We start from the raw sequence: 23,275 nt of genomic DNA on the forward strand, positions 1-23,275 counted from the left end.
GCTAGTATATCTTTGCTTAATTGGTTGCCGTAGCTTATTTTTGCTTCGTTTGACATTTCTGAGCGATGTTTGAGGAGACACGATGATATCTTGACTGGGAGAATAAGGAATCCGAGTTTGTACAAATGTTCTAGAATATGTGAGATGTTTATTGATAACTGCATTCTTGTTCTACCCGTAATATGGCTACCCACGTATATAATGACCTCAGATGTCTCCAAGAAAGTTCACTTTTAGGTCACTTTTCCTTTGTGGATCTCAATTATCTTGTCCTGATCAACGTACTGAAATATATGCGGTGCATCCAATAAGATTCCTATCGTTCCGGCTGTCGTAACTGCAAAGAATATATACAGTTCCAGCCTATCTATTACCATGGCAACGTATTTCCAATCTTCTCGAATCTGAAAAAGAAAGAGATAGAAAAATTATACAGAGATATAGTTTCCAAATACCATTTCTAAAATACTTCATTTAGATGGCAGTTTTATTTCAGAAGTACTTGATTTGTTTATCTCCTTTGATGACTTAATATACTTGTATATGATGCCGTTGAAATCTTACTGTTTTTGGAGAGAGAGAGAGAGAGAGAGAGAGAGAGAGAGAGAGAGAGAGAGAGAGAGAGAGAGAGAGAGAGAGAGAGAGAGAGAGAGAGAGAGAGAATATAATGAGAAATGAGATGAGATCAGCGTGTACACCTGTTTTTCGTATAGTTAAAACCATTCATTCTACTCGAAAATGACTAGTTTAACTCGGTTATATCTATTAGGTTTTTAATTAATTTAGATGGTTCCGGAGTTCGGTCGATAGTGGATAGAATACCTAAGACCTTGCTTAGACTCCCTCCGCTTGAATCTTGTTAGGTATTCGAGAAAGTGTTTTTATGGGAATCTTAGTAGCAAGCCTGAAGACTCCTATTTGGTTTTTCCCCTGAAGCAAACCAAAATGTTTGAGAACATGCAGTTGACAATCCTAATGAATGCTTTATAACTTCAGTTTCTTTTGGGATATTAAGGTAATCTGTTAAACACGCAAATTTAACTCATCATTATGTATAAACTAAAGAAATAATTAATGTTAAAAATTAGGGACATACAAAGGACGCAGTAAATAAAACAACTGAATATTCCAAAGTTAAATAAATAAATAAGCCCTTTGTAATCTTATTCACATGAATAGTACATTAAATATAATGAAAATGCTAACAATGAATACTATTTAGATAATAAAATATAAAAATGTGATTAATCCAATTACAGGTTAAAATAATATTTCTACCAAAGGAAAAATTTCCGCAATTTTTCCTTTGATTAGAAATATTATTATATGTGGATTATAGAATGAGAATTCTTCACGATTATCAGACAATTATGAAACTGTTTACAAGACTCCAGCTTAATCAGTTTTATAACCCAACAAGTGTGGTGCGAGATATTTTAATTAAATATTTTGCAGTAGTTCTTTGCAAATTGCAAAAGATAATTTTCCGTAGGCTACATATTAATGAAAATGAATGATTCATCATTCATTCATGCATTACGAATTAAACCTCGGTGAAGTCCATTAATTTGAAAAACAGTAACAGCGTTATATTTAGGAAGCCACATTAATAACTGTAATTAAGGGATTATATTTATTTCGATAGATATATACACCGGGTAACCTTTAAATATGTCCGAACTTCATTACGAATTTGTTTGCGAACTTAGGTAGCTAGCTTGTTAATCTTATCTCATGATATATAATTAAATTATTTAATCACTTTCAGAAATATACTTCAGAATCGCAAATATCACTTTTGTCTTTCATTTACATTGAAAGCAATATGACTACATCGAGGAAATACAGAAGAATCACCAGATCATGTGTAGCGGGATCAACATTTACAATTAATCATTGTTAATTATATTCCATATGATTATAAATTCATAACTTCTTTCTATAAACGAGCATCTCCATAGTGCATTCTCAACGACAGCGCGATATTTTCTCTTTGGACTAAAAGACCTGGGGCCGAATTCCATTTCGAGCGCTAGGAACCTTTATAAGTGCTTTGGTTTTCAATTGAAAGTGAGTTAGTGAGTCATATGATAGTGGCAGGTTTCCCTCCCCTCGGAAAAATCTGATTTGTTCATCTTAAGAAAGAGACAAACCTTGTGGTGAACAACGTCATTAACAAACATAACATACTAGCCTCATATGCTTATTTACGTCGTCAGTAATTCTGGTCAACTAATCCAACTCATCTTTGATATAAACCACTTCACTCTTACCTTAGTAGGAGTAGTTATATCTAAGATAAATATCTAGAGTTTACGAATGTCGATAAATACGTTTTTAAACTTGTTATTACTGGGATATTTTGGTTTTTTATCTGTCCAATGATGGCAGCCAACAGTTCACTTATGGAAGAAGCTGCGAAGTACCAAAAACCATCTACTCCCACACATCATCTGCAAGGTTCAATCATTCTTTGTTTCACATGGTAGGAAGAAGAGAACGCAGAGTTAAAATAGACTTATCTGGTGAAATATATGGACATTCCAATGTGACATCCTTTTTTGAACGATAGCTAAACGATAGTCCCCCCCCCCCTAGATAACTCAGAATGGACTGAGTTACCAGGGATAATAGAAATAGTTTGCGATTTGGAAATGCTTGCACTTAATCTTATCAGCATTAGTACAATATTGCTATGGTTAATCGTCCAGGAGTGAGACCGATCTCCGAGGAATTTAATTTTCTACATGATAGAAAATTTCACCAGAAATGAGATTATATTAATAACATATTACAGGATAGCCATCCTTTTCATCCTTTAGAGACTTGAGTCCCATGATTAGGAGTTTCAGGCAATTTAATGCAGGAGACTTACTATTCCTCTTCTTTGTCCCTCTAAGGATAACTATTTTATTCTTACTCCCGGAAGAGATGTGTCTTCAGGAGCCGTTTACCTCTTTGCCGAACGAAAAACCCGAGTTTCTGGAGGAAAAACTATGCCATTCACCTCCAGTCGAAAGCCCTAAAAGTTCTTCGAGCACAGATCTTTCCAACGAGAGGACTTCATATATATACCAACTGAACTACGAAAGCCTCCCTCACCATATATATATATTGCTGAATTAACTAAAGACCCGTTTAGGGCCTATGCAAAAATGCAATTACGTAAGGCAGATTTCAGAGTCAACATCTGTGATCGAGACAGGCACAGATATTTAAAAGAAACAAATACTGACGCTCCGAATCAGTAGCCAAGTCTAATTAAAGATATAAAAAATATGGACTATGCTACGAATTCTGCAAAACTACAACATCAATGTAATAACGACTCTGAAAAAGAGAAGTTCAAAGCATTCACCTCTTCAACTCGTCTCCGGGTTTAAATGATGGAGCTGTTTCACTGACATTTAATTCAATTAAACCTCAGTGGTTGAAGGAAAGTCTTATGTGCAAACATAAGCCAGTGAATAAACATTTCAATAGTTGGCAACTTATTCCAGTCTTCTGATAACACCCGGAGGATGCACGACATTGCAATTTAAATTACTGTTGAGATGGATATGCGATGGAGGAACAAGAGTACTTTTATATCTTGCTCAACAATACGTTTTTACTCTGGTGTGGGATGTCCGTGTTATCAAAAGATTGCAATACGTTATGAACTATCGAAGCCTGGACTTATTCAAATCCGCTGTATTTACAGGTGCCTAAGCCATGACCTGCCGGACTGGCTTTCGGAACAACAATTTTAGGATAAGATGGACAGTATTTCTAAATACTATTTGTTTGTGCATGTGTTTATGTATTTTTCGTGTTCTCCTGGCCAGACTGTGGGAAGAAAATCCTTGAGTTTCTAGGAGGGGGAAACCCTGCCTTTAACATATGGAGACGATAACTTACTTCCGTTGAAAAGTCGTGATAAAGATTGTTCACATCCTCGTTGGGATTTGAACAGATCTTTCAAACCATGCAGCTTAGTCGAAACTGAGATGCTGATATATACGTAATACACACCAAACAATTTTTATGAAATAGGAGACTTTTTCTATTTATCCTGTCATCTTTCTCTTACCATCTGCCGTTGATATCTTTATTACCTTTAGCAACTAACGAATGCTAGATGTAGGTACAACTTAGGTTTTACAAGTATTAATTTAATTTTATTTTTTGCAGTTAAATTCTTAATGGCTAGACCCAATCCTTTATTTACAGGCGCCAATTTTAAGTTTGTAGGAGAACTAATTGTTTGAAAAAACTACAGTATATCTAAACAGCGAACAACTGGTATGAAATATGTAATAATCTGACAATATCTGAAACTATTTGACTTCAAGACCAGAATTTAAAAAAAAAGTAAATCATTGTTCATTTTTCTACTTCCAGACGAAGTGAACTAACATTCTCTTTTTTAGCACTGAAAATGGCAGCTTTCAAAAAAATGAATTGATATTCCTATTTTCTGAGTAGAAAAAGGACCCGAATTAGAGGAAGTGAAAGAACTGAAAAGCGCCAGCCATAGTGGTTTAATGGGTAAAAACATTCATCTTGTAACTAATAGGTTGTATTTGAATCCTGTCGTTATGCGAACATTTGAAACTGTTTTAATGTAGGATGATCAGTGTTAAAATTTATTAGGGTTGTCATAAAAAAAAGCGATTTGAAATTTTCGTGTATTCATTGCCATATCATATTCTCTAATTATAAAATTCACAGGATTTCTAACTGATCGTGGGATATTGAAATTAATCTTTAATGTGTCCACAAGAACGTTGTTTCTTCCTACTCTTGCTTACATCAAGCAAGCGAAGAATTTACCCTACCGCATCCTTCTAGTTTTTTATTCTGATTCATCTTAGTCGGACACACATAGCTTTCATTTTATAAGCAATGTCCTTATTAGTGATGCTTAATCGTCTTTTCAACCCATCCTCAAGAAACCTGGAAATAATGTATGAAAACTTGAATGAATAATTAAGGCTCGAATCCGATCTTTCTTTCGCTTTAAATCTATGATTTCAAAATCAAAATCTGACCATATACTAAGATTATGATCTGAAATGTTATTTTTTCAATCAGTCATTCCTGGCTGAAGGAATTAGATTATCAGAGAAACATGAAATATAAAAGATTCGAAATTTGAGACGGAAAATATTGAGTAAAATGCTTCAATCATTTTTTAGTAACGGACATTCACATCCACACCTGCACACACAAAATCAAATACACAGTTGTATGTTAATGATGCCTATTATAATTTAGACCACAACACGATTTCGATCTTTATGACACAAAATCCTTGGTTTAATTATTATTAGGATTACTGCATGACATCTATTGTATATGCGTAGAGTCTCGAGACGCATTGTACAAGACTCCACTGTACACTATACAACACAATTCTGTACGATCTGATGTTTTGAAGGCATAGATTCGACACAGTTCGCTCTGCACTACACACAAATTTATTATAAACTTTACTAAGGATTTTTAACAGTAAACTGCCTGTATCCTTCTTGCCTTCTTTTTCTTGTTTACCAGGAGGAAAACAAAAATTCGAGAAAGAGAGAGAGAGAGAGAGAGAGAGAGAGAGAGAGAGAGAGAGAGAGAGAGAGAGAGAGAGAGAGAGAGAGAAATACCCGTTTTTCATTTATGATACCATATAACTCACCTAAATGTAAAAAAAAGAAAAACAAAGCAATACAGTACAATTATATTGCAACACACACACACACACACACAACAAAAACACGAATGAAGGATAGTGTTAATCTTAATGAATCACAAAAGAACTAGCAAAATACTTCGAGAATTGACCTCTGATATGAACTAAGCTTATGCACATAAAATAAATTTAGTAAAACACTGGTCTATTTCTTGTGTGCGCATCTTTAGATTGTACACTTATATGCTTTTTTTTATTAAAAAAAGTTTGAATAATTTGCACTTTTTCAGTGTTTTTAACCAAACACGCCGAACATTCGATCAAAAAAAAACTTCATTCATTTTTTTTCATATTCAAGTTGGCTACGATTCCGTGAATGTTCATTTCAAATAATCGTGAGTCAACGTTAATCTTCATAGCGGGAAAAATTAATGGCTCACTTTTATAATAATGAAAATTTTTATGCCCAATCAAATCAGAGCGTGCACTTTTCACTGATAGAATTATAAATTAGCCTTATGAGATGCTCCACTTTACACATATAACAATGATGGGTGTCATTATATCAATCATTACGCTTATACTAGAATGCGTCTCCGAATATTTTAATTTATATCCATTTATTACTGGCAAGCAGTTGTAATTGCATTGTTTTTAGCTATTCTATACATTTGCCGAGTTTACGAATTCAGGTTTCAAGTGAATACTTGTAAAACGTTTCCAAAGCTAAATATCTTTAAAAGCACTCATTGAGTTCGATGCTGCAAATACTTTATTTGCACACAGTTGACTGTTTCAATCTGTATATTTACACTGATTATTACACTGATCTTTTTGGACTAACTCCTCCATTAAAATTGCACGTCCATAGTTGAACATTTCCGGTTGAATATCGTCTACTCTAGCTGTTTCTTTTTCACGTTTTATTTGTCTGATGGCGTTTATATAATTTTATTAATATCCAAAATATTAAATGCGGATTAAGTGGTTAAACCTTATGAAAATTATTTTCGCTATTTTTTGTATCAAATAAATTAAATAGATGTTTACAATTTACAACGCTTAATTTCTACGCTTATCGTTTGGAAATTAAGGTTTTGAATTCCACATGTATATTATGTAAAAAAATTGTAGCACAGCACTACAAACAATGCAATTGGTCTTGCTATTCCAGTGTTATTTAGCGCTAATAGTGATAGCAAATAGCGTCTTCTTCAAGGTTCACTCCACAGTCTGGAAGCTACGTTAATACCATCGGATATTTAACAGATAGTAAGTCTTGTCGGCCGACATATCCAAACCTTATCATCTGATTTGAAAAGCGTGCATGTGAAGTTGTCACAGGTATTCTAATAATTTTACTGTCTGATCACAGCGAGCTCTGCACCATGCAAATCGATTTTGAATATCTGGGAGACATGTTTGTGTGTGCGTGTTGGTTGCTTCATAGTATGCAGCAGTTCTTCTATGGAAGCGGAGGACACAAATTTCAGAATGAAATATTCTGTTAGGAACCTCCACAACTATTTGCACCCCGAAATCCTGGTCGAGAGATCCATTGGGACATCAGGAATATACAGCATTTTACAGCACTCTCCGATCCTTTTTTACCAGTGTAATCGCTCTTCCTAACTTTTCTTGGACATTTCTTTCACCATTACGTATTCATGTGTTAATGAAAGCAGCACTTGATCTCAGATACTCCAACTTTTCTGCAGCCGCATAACTGATTATTGACTAATATGTAGACTACAATAACTCCTCATTTTCTCATATTGTATACAACTGAAGCCATTTATTATACATTCCTTGTGTTCATTCATGCTTTGCTGTAACACATAATTCTACAACATGTATCTATGTTGTTGAATTACGCTGTATTTTGAGAAAAAGCCCTATCTGAACAGTATCTTTGAAAATTATTTACACTTGTTTTGCAGAAGAAACGATGTGTGACCTAAGGTTTAAATATAAAGTATTATTTTGTAGTAATGCATGAAATAATAATGCAAAAATATCTAAAACAAGCTGAATTTTAGTCCTCATTAATGTATGGTATTATGGTGAACCCAATAAGAATGAATGCTGAGCAAATTCTGAGGCATCCATTGGAATGAAGAGAAGCTCGGATATTCGCTGCTTTTCACTTGTTTTCTTTAGTGTTTCTGTAAGCATTACCAGCAAATTTAAAATAACCGATAGGCACTGATGTTTCGAATTCTTTGAGCGCATATTACTACTTCTAGATATGCGCACGCACACACAATGCTATAGCTGTCATTAATTAGCATATAATGTAGTTTAAATCGAAAGGACTGGAAACAATGTTTTCATTCAACTTCTGAAAGTCTCTTATTATGGATATCATTTTATGCGATTTTCATAGATGAACTATATTTTATGCAAAGAAGGTTATATTATCTCTCTCTTTGCCAGCTAATTTTACTCGCTTTTCGAAGAACTCCACATAAGAATGCGAAAACGAAAATATAAAAGAAATTCCAGTAAAAATAGTACGCGGAGAACTTGAACTGAGAATGTGAACATATAAATAAGATATTTCGAAGACTTTCCAATGGTCTTTTTTTTTTTTTTGGTTTTTGGAAATAGGCAAACTAACTATTATTTATCTTGTTCATCTGTCTTTTAACCGTCTTTAACCATCATATAACTTTTAACCAATATATAACCATCACAGGAGTCTAAAATGGTGAAATCGATATTAGTGGCATTATATAAGAAAGGAAATCAGCTAGAATGCAAAAATTATAGAACAATTGCCTTTACAAGTCACCTTGGTAAGGTAATGATGATGGTATTGACAGAAAGATTGAGAATACAATTGGAAGCATACCTTGTAGACGAGTAAGCAGGATTTAGGAAGGATAGAACTACAATTCAACAGATTTTGACAATGAGGTTAATAGCAGAGAAAGCTAGGAGAAAAAACAAAAACATATATACTTGCTTTGTTGATTTTCAGAAGGCAAATATTTGACAGCATCGTCGACCAGAAAGTGACACAGCAGTGCTAGAATCCTATGGAATTGACAGAAAACTAATAGCCATATTAAAAGATGTTTATAAGAATACAATGTCAGCAGTTATAATAGGTGAGGATTTCGGGAAATGGTTTAGAACAAGCAGACGTATTAGGCAGGGGCCCAATATCACCAATGGGTCCACACACGGGTCCATATATGGGTCCATATCACCATACACGGCATGAGAATTAACAATCTGAGATCTGTAGATGACAATGTTATTATTAAAGAAGACGAAAGAGAACTACAAAAAACACTGAAACTGTTAAATGAGGAAGGAAAGAGATTTGGACTTGTTATAAACTTTGAAAAAACAAAGACAATGGTATTTGGTGAGAAGAACATGAAACAAAAGATACAAGTGGAAGGAACTGATATAGAAAATGTAGAACAATTCACATATTTGGGAAGTAAACTGACATATGACTTGGATTGTAAAAAAGAAATAAAGATCAGGATTGCAAAGGGAAGAACAAATCTGAAGGCCATGGACAACATCTGGAAAAGTAAAGCGATCATCTTGAAAACGAAATTAAGAGTACTAGAAATATGTATGTTTAGCGGTGTGCTGTATGGATCTGAAACGTGGGTAATAAATAAGGAATCAAGGAAAATAATTCTGGCATTTGAATGAACTTGTTACAGGAAGATTCTGAGAATAGGATGGGTACAGAAAATCACCAATGAAGAACTCTATCGGAAGATACAACCAAAAGAGAATCTAATGCAGAAGATTATAAAACGGAAGCTGCAATTATTTGGACACATCTGCAGAATGAGTGAGGACCGGAAGATAAACACATTTATGTTTGGTATTTTGGATGGTTTAAACAGAAGAGGTAGACCATACAGAAGGATAGAATATATAAAGGACTGGTGTGGAATGGGTGTACAGAAACTGCGACGCTGTGTACTGGACAAAGAAAGGTGGAAGAAGATAGTGAAGGAGGCATCGGACACCAAGAGGCAGTGTGCCCATGGTTCGTGACGATGAGGAGTCTAAAATATAAGAAACCATCCTTTCCATATCAGACTCTCTCTCGAATCTTCCTTCTATCTTGTCTTACATTTCAAGTTATTCATCTCATTTTCGTTTTACTACAGTTCTAGTTTTTATACATAACCCCTATTCATACCATATTCATTCAATTTTCTTTCTTTCTTTCTCCCCTTCTATTTCCTCTTCTAGATTTTGTTCTTGTTTTTCTTCAGTAAAATTCTGGTCTGGCTACTTGAATTTCGTCTTCCAGAAACCTGTTTTTATATCAAGATTTAAGATTGTGTGCCCAAGGATTCTTATTTATCATGTTAGGAATATATTTGGTTTAAATGTCTTATTATAATTTATTCAAAATTTGCTGTTCAGATATTTCTATTTCTACATAAAATGAGATAGTTTGTCTTTTTGTTTTTTTTCATAGACTCTTCCCTTGTACTTAAATCTTCCATGTTGAATACTTTTAGGTGTAGTTGTTTCCACATTTTTCTCAATAAGTTTCTAAGTCAGAATGTAGCTGTTCTAAGTTGCTGGTTTTTATTTCAAGAAAATAATATCCAGTGACTTATTCACTGTCATATGGCTCCTGTTTCACATGATTTATTCTACTCTCTCTCTCTCTCTCTCTCTCTCTCTCTCTCTCTCTCTCTCTCTCTCTCTCTCTCTCTGTTATATTTTTTTCTCTTTCTGCAGTGATTTATGATAAAAGGTGGGATGCCTAACTCTTATTTCACTCGCATTCGAAACTGGAGTTTCTAAATCCCACTTATGCACAATGGAGATCTCATGTTCTGTTATTTATTAGAGGATAGAAATTCGAGATAAGAAATTGCCGACACTGCATTCTCCCCAAGTAAACCAATAAAACAATGTTATTAAATCGAATGTATTTAAATCGTTAAAGTCGGGTTTTTATTTACTACAATAGTAAAATTTCAAACCCTATCAACGATGTCTTACCAAGTGAATGATTATATTGGACTTTGAATTATTTGAACGGATTTGAAGCAAAAAAATAATCCACATTGACATACGTTTTCGGACAGTTTTTTTACCATTATATGCATATGTTCTTTTTTTTTTTTCTCGTGTGTTTCCGGTTAGTTGGGTGGTCAGATTTTCTCGAATAAAGCATGCATCTTCGTTTGGTCACTGTTGAAAAAGACTTTAGAAAGATTCCTTGCGTTTTAAACAGGATTCAAACTCAGATCTTTCAAACCAAAGTATAATAATTTGAAACCAAAGAGTAATTATATATGAATTACCGTATTTTTAACAACAGTTCCCTTCTACAAAAGTTTCCAAATTTATGGCGTTAATTCCGTAATCAGACATTTAATTAAAATCAGTTTGTAAGATATTAAAACATTATCTAATTTGCTTTCATTCGGACAATGTTAGTATCTAACAGAATCCATATCATACTTTAGCTGCAGAAGCTGATATACTTTTGTGCTTCTGAATGAACAAATGTGCTTTCCCAGCATGCATCTGAAAATTTTAGTAGAACCCTTTAATCAAAGTTTAACGCTCTGAGAGTAAAATTTACAGAAAAGTAAGTCGAAGTGATCGGGACACCAACTTCATTATCCACCCTCACCTACATTCAGTTGAGAATCGTTCGCTTCCGTATTATTCCTTAGTTCAAATCAGCTACAAAGACAGATCATTGAATAGAATAGACTTGAAATGGCATAATTCATCTCATCTGGCTCTCTTCGTTTAAATAGGATGAGCCATTCATTTCGTATGGTGATTCAACGGCCGTGAACCCCTTTTACGGGAGAGGTACGGCACTATTTCAATCCCCCTATTTTATCCAGGCTCGGGACTGGCATAGCTGACAATTCAGACCTTTGGCTGGAATGATTGTCTTAACTATTCCTGACTGTATTCGTGTGTGTTCACGGGGCCGGTTTGCCTGCTTGCGGGATGAAAAACCCCTGGATAAACTGGGGGAAAAACCCTGCTTTTCACGCCCAAGACCGACTAACTTTGATATGGCTGAGGAAGATGCTTCAGCTCCTCACGTCGTCGAGGGGAATCGAACCTAGGACACTCCTTCCCAAGTCATATGGTTGCGAAGCGCACAGCCATTAGGCTGGCTAACCGCGTGGACAATAGGCTGATCAGATGATACAATGCGATATCAGTTTTTGCATAAAGTTCTTTGTGAAATTTTTTGATTTAAAAAGACTTGATTCGTAAGATTTGAAAGGAAATAGTGAGGTAAGAACTAAAGAAGTGAATTAAGCACACTTGTTTCGGATTTTAATTCCAATCATTAGTTATATATTTTTCATCAATTATTTTATTTTAAGAGACAGAAACAGGGTCAACAATATACCCTAAGGTTGAAAGACAACCATTTGCAGACAATACTTAAATTTAATTAGGTGGAACAAGTGTATTAATAAACTTAACTACTAATTAATAATCATTATCACTTTTTGATCGAGTATTGGTAAACTTAAAATGCAATCATTTGCAGACAATAATTTAAATTTTTGGCTCATTACCTTTATCCATGCATGGGTTCCAAAGAAAAACATGGAGTTTGAACTCAAGGTGGAAAGAGAAGACTCTGAACTGGTTCAAAAAATGCAAAACGAATTAATAACTTGGTAGTTCTCCATAATATTACACTTTAAGTATTTGATTGCGTTTGAATGGATGAGTATTCAAGTAGACTGCGGTAATTTGAAGCATTAACTAAACAAATCGAAACAAAATGACTGTGTCGTAATCTTGATCAAGTTAAATCAGGTCAGATTTCAAATCCCTATTCTTTCGTGATTGTCTTTAATCGGATCCCCCCCCCCGTCCATATGAGATTTTTCTAACTAGAAAATGGCTTCAGGAATAAGCTTTTGAAGTACAGACAAATTCTCCAAAGAACAAAGACAATTAATAGACAAAATACTATTAGTGGACAGTAGATGGCGTAGTGTGTAAATGGAGGATTAAGACTGTGTAGAGCAGCGTTTCTAAGACTTCACAAATCCTGAAATTTTCACGGAACACCTTGGTTATTTTGTAATGTATTAATAATTAATTAATTAATAATTATTAATTGATTAATTAGTGATGTATTACTATATTAATAATTAATTATGCATAATCATAAAGAGTATTAGTACACTTATGTATACGTTGTATACATAATGTATATTAACAAATATAAAATGACATTTAAATCAGTTAAAAGAATCAATCGACCGTGAGATGTGGTGATTGATTCATTCAATCCAATACTCTTGGAGGGTAATGGATGGCAATGCTGTAGCCAATGAAGTTTTAACTGAGGCTCGGCTATTGCTGTTACCCTCCTGCCATGATCAGAGCTTTAATTGCTCAATAACACCTTATCCCTACACTGTCCTCTACAGATAACGGGGAATATGAAAAGCATTCTTGCTTCCCTTTAAGCCAGTCCTTATAAGGATTTAAATCAGTTATATTCACTGGACTAATGAAATCTTGTAGCATATTGTAGTTTCCTCAGGCCAACATCATTAAATTAATTTGTGCTGATTTTCATTATGTCCCATTATGATCACCAAAAGTTTATAATAGTATTCCAAGTACTTACGAGTGAATTCAGACTTTTTCTCCTGTGTGCTGGCAGTTTTCCCCCTCCTTTTGTACATCCTGGAGATCGCTTGGTGGGCTGACTCATATCTGTTGCGTCACAAACACCTTCAATAAGGCATTTCTTAACACCAAAATTAAACAAAGTGCCTTGTCTCTTATTCATATTAAAATTTAAATCTGTAGGCCTATTACTTTTAAAAAATCACGGCACTACGGTTTCGAAACAAGCACTTTCACCTACAATACGAACTTGCGAAGAAAGTATTCAGTATTACTAGATTCGAGACTAGATACAGACTTCAATTTCAGTGGAAAATTTTTCTTTATACTTCCTTGCTGATTGGTCACTAAGATTTGCAACGCAGATGTTATTTCGTTTAGTTTTGAGAACAGAGGATACGCCGCCCATTGCTGTAATCGGCTTACAGGCAATTTTTTATGACCGGGTCATAAACAGCGGTATTCCCTTTCGCGACTTACTTCCATGTTTAAAAATACATGGCTTGGTCACTGACATCACGGAACACTTATTCACTTTCCGCGGCACACAATTTGGGAAACACTGCTGTAGAGAATTGTGTGACATAAAAAGTGCTCTCCAACGATGAGTCCTTGGACTCCTTAGAAAAGTCACCTGATAATAATAATAATAATAATAATAATAATAATAATAATAATAATAATAATAATAATAATAATAATAATAATAATAAACACAATTATTGGTCCCCTTTGTATGTAATACCGTTTATCATTTGCACAGTACAGTAGAACCTCTCCCAAAATTGTACATCACTTTCATAGTTACAAGTAGACGCGAAAAAAAAAGATAGTTGATTATTATTTATTTAAAAAAAATTTTTTTTTTAAAGTGTGTTGAGCAATAGCGTGAAATAATTTATTACGTTCGCTTTGTTTATACAAGTTTATAATGTAATAAATCGTTTAGATGGATGGATGATGAAGAAGGTAAAATGAATAAACTGAAAATTCACTGCTCCATTGTATGAAAAGTCTAAAATATTTATTGTACAAATTAAAATGAAATTGCTGAATTCACGAATAACACTCTTGAAGAGTGACGTCATCATATTAGAAAAGTGACAGGTGACAAAAGGAGAGATACGCGTAGGAAAATGAAACATTAACAAGGCTCCTTTGTGTAGTTTAAACTCTCTTAAAGCTTTATTGGTAACAAACTAAGAGACTGTTCTTCTCGTAAAGGAATCAAGGTCAGGGTAAAATATGTATACGTTTATTCTATATATATATATATAGAATGGCAACTTGTTTAGGTAAACTATTTATAAGCTCTGTATTACTTCACCCTTGGCATTTTTTATGTCTGGCTCCCACTGACGAAACCTCAATAAAGGTCGAAACCGTTCTGGGTAGTGACTATTACCTTAATGCATAGTATCATACATCTCCACAAGGAAATGTGCTTGCATTAGGGGAAAATTCCAAGGAAAGTGATCAGAGCTTACTCCACCTTTGCAACGAGTTTCCTAGTGTTGCACTACGTGTAGCCGCAAACTGACTTACTTGTCTGTTTGCTTACTTGGGAAAAAGGATTAAAAAAACCGAGCTTATAAAATTGCTTGGTATATTTAACATAATATATACCCAAGATAAAAAAAACTTTCTACATATATATATATATATATATATATATATATATATATATATATATATATATATACATGAGTAAAAAATTGAGATTTATTACTCTATGGATAATATTACGGTCAACTAAATTACTATCTTTTAGAAGATACAAAAAGTGTAAAATCATGATATCTTTTGATATAAATACACATTTAGATCACAATTATGCAAAAATGAAGTAAATTAGTTTTTCTCTGTGATTGGAAATTCATCTCGTAACGTATATACTGATGTGATACATTTTTTGCATGTTTGCATAATAAGCGAGAGTTGCTGATCATTTTTATGGAGTTATATCGACGCATACACTTGATGTGATGACACCTTTATAGGTGTTATGACATCATATGTTTCTCGTGCGTTTGCCAAACGAATAGGAGAAATAAAACGGGTTCTAGCCATCCACCACGACCACGCAATGAACGAAGAGGAAAGGAAAGTGGCTACCCAGTAGCAGAGGATTCAAAGAAGACGATAAGATAATAGTTTGGTAAGTCGTTCTGTATGCCCGGTCCGATCAAATCCATCTATTAGGATCTGGAAAAATTCAATAGCTTGAGATATGCTGAATTTTTATCTTTAAGTGATTTGACGTACTTCGTTGTGATCCAAAGCTTGAGTATTGGTCAGGGATTTTGGGCAGAATGGAGCATGAACCCCATTTCGGAAAGGATTACTACAGGCACTTAATGCTCACGACCTTCCAACTGTTCATATCTACAAATACCATTCCTAAAGCGATTTCTTAGAGAAAACGTCAACTTTTATTAGAAGTTTTATTTGTCACTTACTTTGAAATATATCGCGTGATGACGTTTTTCCTTCATTTTCTTATTATCGAATCCTTACCTTCAAATGTTTGCAACAGGTGGCATTTTAAATATGTTCGACTTAGATTCTTGTGTATTTGAAAACTGCAAAAAATGTCCGTAAATTTTAAACAGTCTATCATATGAAAAACCTGAACGGTGAGTTTATTCGTAAAGTTTTCACCAACACTATTTTATTTGTCATATTATAGTGTAATAGACATATCGCAGTATACGTAAATAAAAGAGAAATCCTTCAACTGTGTATTGACATGGCTTCGAGATTTACTGACACATTTTTACGGTTTCTTCTTTCGAGGATTTTAATGTATCTGTCGCAATATATTCGAACCATTGCTCACGAATCCACACTGCTCATCTTCAGATTTCTTTCTTGACCGTTTAAGGTTCCATATAACATCTGAAGATCATAAAAAAATGGCAGCATTATCCGTGGCAATAATAGTTTTCAGAGTAGTGGCATTTCGAAACCATAAAAACTGTACATTGCCTTACAATATTTGGTGCTCTTCTGAACTGTTCCCAACACTAAAATATGTCAATTTATTTTTATTTATTTATTTTTTTCTGTCACAAATACTTAATCTTCGATTCCACGAGAGGATTTGGTTGTAGTTTGATTTCCACATTCGCTATTGGATGGAATACGGTGATTTAAAACTTTATTATTATTGTTGATGTTGTTAAATAATTTGTATATAATGTATTTGTATATTTGCAAAGTTTTATGCCAACAGTCATTACACAAGTCTATTTAAGACTTCTTTATGTATTTCGATTGCTATCTCTAAGTGTACAAATTCCCTAAACCTAATTAAGATATATTTCTGTGCATATGTTTTACATATTGGGTTAGGAGATACCAAACTATTCAATGGTATGATTAGTTTCCTACTTAACTGGACTCTGATGGCTTTACAAAATTAATGAGATTATTTATTTTGTGTAGTTTTCGTTGAAACTTCCTTTAAAATATAAACTAGGCTTTCATTCGGGGTTCTCCTTTAAGAAATGTTTCCTTTTCTTCCTAATTGCACTATATTTCAGCTTTCTGTATTCGACAATCGCTTACGTTGTTCAGTACAAAGATCTGTTCTTCATTTGGGAAGCCCTCATTTGGAATCCTGTCTAGGAAGTATGGAACATTTATAAATGTCTTTATAAAGGTCTTTATAAAAGTACCTTTTCAACTTCTTCTTGAGTACTCTGCAATTGAGCTGGTTCTTCTCTTAGTAGCAAAAACTTTCCTTCCACTCTCTTCTGTTCTGAGCCTTCTCTTTCAAGGTAGTGTACCTGTCTCCATTCAGCACGTCATCTTATATTGTTTTCCATACTCTTCTTCTGGGTCTTTATCCTTCTATTTTTCCTTCGATGGCATCTCTGATGATTCCATTTCCTTTCAGAATATGTCCGATCTAGTTTCCTTTTCTTCCTTTTATCCTCCTTAACACTTTCATTGCCAAGCTGAAAATTGGAATTTCGTGTGGTGGCCAATTTTTTATTATCTTTGTATTTAGTTAGCGACGTCCACGCGATAACGCGTGATCGGCCGCTTGGTGAGAACTCGCATCGCGCGATATCGCGTGATTGGCAATGAACGTGTTAGCAGACTTCTTTCTTCTTCTACTCTTTTTAAGATCTCTTCATTAGTTATTTCATCTGTCCATTTGATTTTTTCCATCCTTCTCCAAATCCACATCTCAAAGCTTTCCAAAATCTTAATTTCTTGTTTCTTCAATGTCAAAGTTTCAGCTGCATAGGGGGGCAACATTCCACACATAACATTTTATTAGTTTTTTCTTTAGGTTTCTTCAACTAAAGATGAGTTAAACTGTCCCATTCAGAAGTCGAATTCTTTTTGTTTCTGCCTTAAACTGCATTTTTTTTAGCTACAGGAACCTGCGACCTAGCAGAAGAACAAATTCAGTTAGCAGATATAATGCACTCCCATCATCATAGCTTTAATTTCTTTCGGCCTAATGCCAACTTACTCAGTCCTCTGTATATTCGAAGAAAATGCTGTGATAATGCATTTTACGAATTAAATGTTGGTCACGAATATTGTCTGAGCTTCTTTTCTTTTCCGTGAAACTAGTAATTTTCTAAATATTCGATACAATTAGTCGATTAGACTATTGGGTAAAATGCTGGTATTATTATGTAAGTTTGGGTACTGTGAAAAAAAATGGATATTGAACATTTTCTCTAAATGTAGTGTATTCCAGCATATTTTGAGATACAAGAAGAAAGTTGTATTATGGTTTGAAAAGAAAAAATACAAACCATAATACTGAACATTGACCACGCAGACCTTTGTGAGCTTAGAAATTCTATAGAGTATGTCTTCAACAGTTTTTATATACAGACTCAACAATCTCTCTCTCTCTCTCTCTCTCTCTCCCTATATATATACCTTTACCACGAGTTGCCTTGGTCTTGCACTACCTGTAGGATCAGCTAGACTTGCATTACTTGCAGGCGCAAACTTGACTTGTTTGTCTGTTTGCTTGGGAAATGGAGTAAAACCAGGTTTAAAATTGCTTGGTATTTTTAACATATATATATATATATATATATATATAGGGGAGAGAGAGAGAGAGAGAGAGAGATTGTTGAGTCTATATATATATAGACTCAACAATACACACACACACACACACACACACACACACACACACACACACACACACACACACACACACACACACACCCTCTGTCCAAAACGAAACCGAACTTTTCGAAAATTGAAGAAGCTAGTGGCGCCACCTGTTGTATCTTTTTGTTGTCGAAGGCGCCAACCTTAATTAGTGTTGTGTCAACTGTTTATGACATTTGTTTCATTAGAAGTCGAGTTATAGTGCCAAGAGTGTGTTTTGACGAACGGTCGGAAAATGAGTTTCAAACAGAGCTGCGATTGACATTTGTGTTAAACTTGGTAAACGTTTTACCGAAACGCATCGAATGCTTCAAAAAGCATACGGTGATGAATGCTCATCCCGTACTCAAGGTTAAAAGTGGTTTAAGCGATTTCAAAGTGGTCGTGAGACGCTTGAGAACGACGAAAAGCCGGGCCGTCCAAAAACTGGACTGGGCGAAGTTAACATCCAAAAAGTGCGTGATTTCATCAAAGAAAACTCGAAATCATCCGGATCACTCACCGTACTCATCTGATTCCTTGAACACTGTGACTTCTTTCTCATCCCCCCGACTTCATTTGCCGATGAAAGAAAAGCGATACGACACCATGGAAAATGTTCAAGCGGCAGTAACCACAACCCTCAACAGTATCCCAAAAACGGATATAAAAAACTCATTTAACGAATTAATTGACCGTGCCAAACGCTGTATCGAAGCTGAGGGAGAGTACATTGATTGAAATGAATGATTTGAATAATTATAATTGGCCTGTGTTTTATTTTTTACCAAAAGTTCGGTTTCTTTTTGGACAGAGGGCGTATATATATATTCCTCCTCGTGGCCTCTGTCGTTTCTAGTTAATTGGAAATGACAACAACAGGATCAGCCAAATATAGATGTAGAAGTATATAATATGCATATGCACTATGTAATAATATGTAATTTTTCTGGTAAATGTTGCTGACATTTTGCATAATGGTGAGCACGAAGGCATTATCCACTCTATTACCCAGTGAATAATGTCGTCTCAGGTGTAAGTGAGTTCTTAACTTATAGTGTTCTCTGAATCGCAGTGCTAATGCGTTATATCCAACTTTTCGCATAAAGTGTCATTCAGAAGATTATTAATTTCAAAGATTCTAAAACTGGATAATTGCACGTTTTTAAGAAATTTATAGAAAACTCAGTTATTAGAAGATTAATCTGAAGAGAATTCGGAGAGGAAGTTGGTTATTACAAGGAACAGAACTAGGAAGAGGAATAAACTCTGATAATGCGTAGCCTAACCAGAGAGAGAGAGAGAGAGAGAGAGAGAGTCATATGGATCCCAGTTCGAATCCGGTGAATTGATTTCGTTTTATTGACATCAGTGTCCCACAACAGATCATCTTCCCTACCATCCATAACTTTTTAAATGATTTTATTACAGTCTCTACTTTTACTTTATTCCCTGCTTTGAGCACAAAATTGCACAACATATCAAGTGATGCAGCGCGCACAGATCCACCGTTTGTAAATGATTTTTCACCAGTCAACATCCAATTATTCCACTCTTCTCGCATGTGATCTTTAAATGGCTTGTTCAAGCAGACGTCTAGTGGTTGCAATATAGAAGTTAAACCACCTGATATAACAGCAATTTTTGTGTTATTTTTTTTCTAGAAGACTTTTACTATTCTCAGTTAAATTACTACGAAACATATCCCATATTAATAAACTGCGTTTCTTCATTATACCGCCTGTTCGTGTGTTCCACACATTATTTATCCATAACTTCACACCATTTTTGTCGTCCATCCTTTTTCGTGAAAATGTACAAAAACACCTGAAGGAAATTTTATCTTAGGTTTAGTTTTACGTTTGAAGATGATCATTGGTTTTAACTTGGTTCCATCAGCCAAACATGAAAACACAACCGTAAACCTTGTTTTTTCATGACCTGTACTTCGAACTAGCACACCCTTACTACCTTCAGACTCCACTGTTTTATTGCGTATCATATCAAAGCTCACAGGAGTTTCATCCATATTTCCAATATTTGAGAAATTTACGTTCTTGTCTCAACTGAATAATAAATTTATGGAAACTGGTAAGTTTGTGGTCAAGATCTGCTGGTAGGTTTTGAGCAATTTTCGTTTTTTGTCGTATTACCAGATTTTGTCTGTTCATAAAACGATTACACCATCCTGAAGTAGGTTGAAATTCTATACTTTCGTCCGGATTCATTAACGTTGCATTAATAGAAGAAAGAAGAAATTGGGGATGGGGGTCGTCTTATACAACCGACATAAGCTTAAAACCTAAAAATAGCCTAAAATTTAGGCCTCGTCTTAGATCTATACGTCGACATATACGGTAATTGCTTTCTTTTTTTACTGGTGAACTTTTTATATCAGAAGGAATTCTGACAAGAATTTACAAGCATACTTTCTTTTTAGTATTCTTTCTAATATAAAGTTTAATCAGTAAATAAGCAATTAATTTCTATCCTGATATGCAACGTTAGCTCTATTTCCACTAAGCTTTAGCTACTGCATATTATTAAAAAAGTTATACTCTGGCTAAACCCTGCTATAATTAGAAAGCATTCTCGAAAAACGGAGGACCAGATTGATATGAATGAAATACAGAGAGAGAGAGAGTTGCGATGTTGACACATTTAATTTTTAATATTTCAAGTTATTCTTCAGATAGTCTTTAATGAGAGATCGAGTCTAAACATTTCAATTATAGCGATGTATTTATTGCCTTTAATAACAAAGATTATTACTTCTTACCTGAATATACTCGTCTTCGCTTCTCATATGCTCAGCAATAAACTCTATAGCTTCGGTAGCCTTGTAGGCTTCTGGAGACAGGAAAAGCACATCTCCGTTTTCGTTGTCTGTCCTGTGAGGACCACATTCAGAAGTGGGCTTACGTACTACGGTACAGTTGGGGTGGTGGATGTCCGCCAACTCAATAGCATCTACTTTATTCCTCAGGTCACAATGTTTTGGCTCCGGAGAGCCATCGTAATGATAATGGATACCTCTTCCTGGCATCTGCATCATCCATCCAAGTCTTGTTTTGGTGGGTCTCTTCATAAGGAGCAAGATAGGAAGATATTTTAAAAACACCACACGAATCCAGTTGGGCATCCTGTGCGTTCTGGGACCCCGGAAGTTCCAATTAATGATAATCACAGTTACCAGTATGGACATAGTATTCATGAGGAAGGTGAAGAGGAGATATTTGGCAATAAGTGGAAGAACTAGTGACGTGGGCGGCAGGATCTTGGACACTAGCAGCAAGAACACCACCAGTGATAGTAAGATGGAAATACCCAGGGTCACCTTTTCGCCTGCTTCGGCCGGCAAATAGAAGACGAGAATACACAGGAATGAGATTAAGCCTGTTGGAAGTATAAGGTTGACTGTGTAGAACAGGGTTTTTCTACGGATTGTGATGTAAAAAGAGATATCAGTTTCTGTGGGTTGTCCAGTCTTAGAGTTATTGTAGACATTGAGGTAAGCAGGCACCTCGACAATATCCCACGTTCCGCTTTTCCAGTAATCTGATAAGTCAACCCATTTATTATGATTGTACAGATTCAGAGATACTTGATCACCGTTGAAGGTCCACGAGCCAAACTTCATGACACACTTCTGCTGATCAAATGGGAAATAAGTGACATCGATGGTGCAGGAACTCTGATAGATGGCAGGAGGAACCCACATCACCTGGCCGTTTGGATAGATCAACACGTTGGATTTGTAGCGAACCTCGTAGTTACCGTCGGCGCTAAATATATAAAAAAACTTTATTAAATATTTAAAGTACAACAAAAATGGCATGCAACATTCGATATTATTGTTAGAACATTACCTTCAATCATGATTAATTAATATTAGTCTACGGTTCTGGTAAAGATTTTTTTTCTTTCTCTACGCCGAATGAACATGAAAAGATATTTCCAACAGTTTGAGAATATTTATAAGCCTTTCTATTAAAGGTTTCGATATATCAACAGAAACCTTCAGATTCTCCAAACTTTTCCACAGTATTTGTTCAAAAATGGGAAGTACAAAAAGTAGTGGGGTGTTTATATCCCAGAAAAAATATCACTATATTATAAAATACTATTCATCATGTTTGGTAATTATGTTTGTTATTAGCAACGAAGTTAACATAATTACTTTTTTATTAGATTGCTTTTTTATTATATTGATTTACGTAAGCAGTTGTTATAATTTAATTTAAAAGCAGAACTCATAAAATTATTATTTCCCTTGTTGTGTTTAAAAAATAAATGTCAACTTTATATTCTGAACATAGCAAGGTTTTTCGATAGAATGCTATTTGCTTTAAACAACGTACTACCGTCGATCAATATTATGTTTTTATTAATTGAAAATGCAATATTTATGATGACCACAGTGACACATCTACTATAGCTTCAATACACACTTATGAAATACACGTTTATATCAAGAGCAGCGGCGGTTCGTGGCTTGAAATCGTGGGGGTGCTGCAACTTTCGAAATAGACATACACACTGTAAGTACAGTGTAGACGTGTTTGGATAAAATATCAAAATTATGGTAAAAATTAAAAAAAAAAATTAAACATGAAACAATATTGTTTATTATCGATAAAATTATACAGTTTGGTATAATTCAAAATTACTTAAAAATAAAATCCATTATCATAACCCCAGTAATGTTCTGAAATAAAAACTATGACAAATGTTACGTCTTTAATTGTAATGTCCAAATATTTAAAGAGACGGAGTAATCACGAAAAGCACTACGAACACTCTACTACTGGCGCAAACTGCATATAAACAACAGTGGAACTGCGC

The 23,275-nt window shown here is 34.6% G+C and overlaps 1 protein-coding gene across 1 annotated transcript in view; it reads right to left on the bottom strand.

Moving 5' to 3' along the window:
• Window positions 1-233: 233 nt before the first annotated feature.
• LOC150100561 (acetylcholine receptor subunit beta-like 1) overlaps window positions 234-23,275 on the bottom strand; it is a 171,414-nt gene continuing 148,372 nt past the window's right edge. The window contains exons 5-6 of the mRNA XM_090401834.1: window positions 21,210-22,215; window positions 234-404 (exon numbers count right to left, since the gene is read on the bottom strand). Of these exons, the coding sequence (XP_090257960.1) occupies window positions 234-404; window positions 21,210-22,215 (1,177 nt within the window). The remainder of the gene's footprint in view (window positions 405-21,209; window positions 22,216-23,275) is intronic.

This window comes from Typopeltis vanoorti, chromosome 12 (genome assembly GCF_054136105.1).
Source record: "Typopeltis vanoorti isolate ZY-2024b chromosome 12, IOZ_Tvanoo_1.0, whole genome shotgun sequence".
NCBI lineage: Eukaryota > Metazoa > Arthropoda > Arachnida > Uropygi > Thelyphonidae > Typopeltis > Typopeltis vanoorti.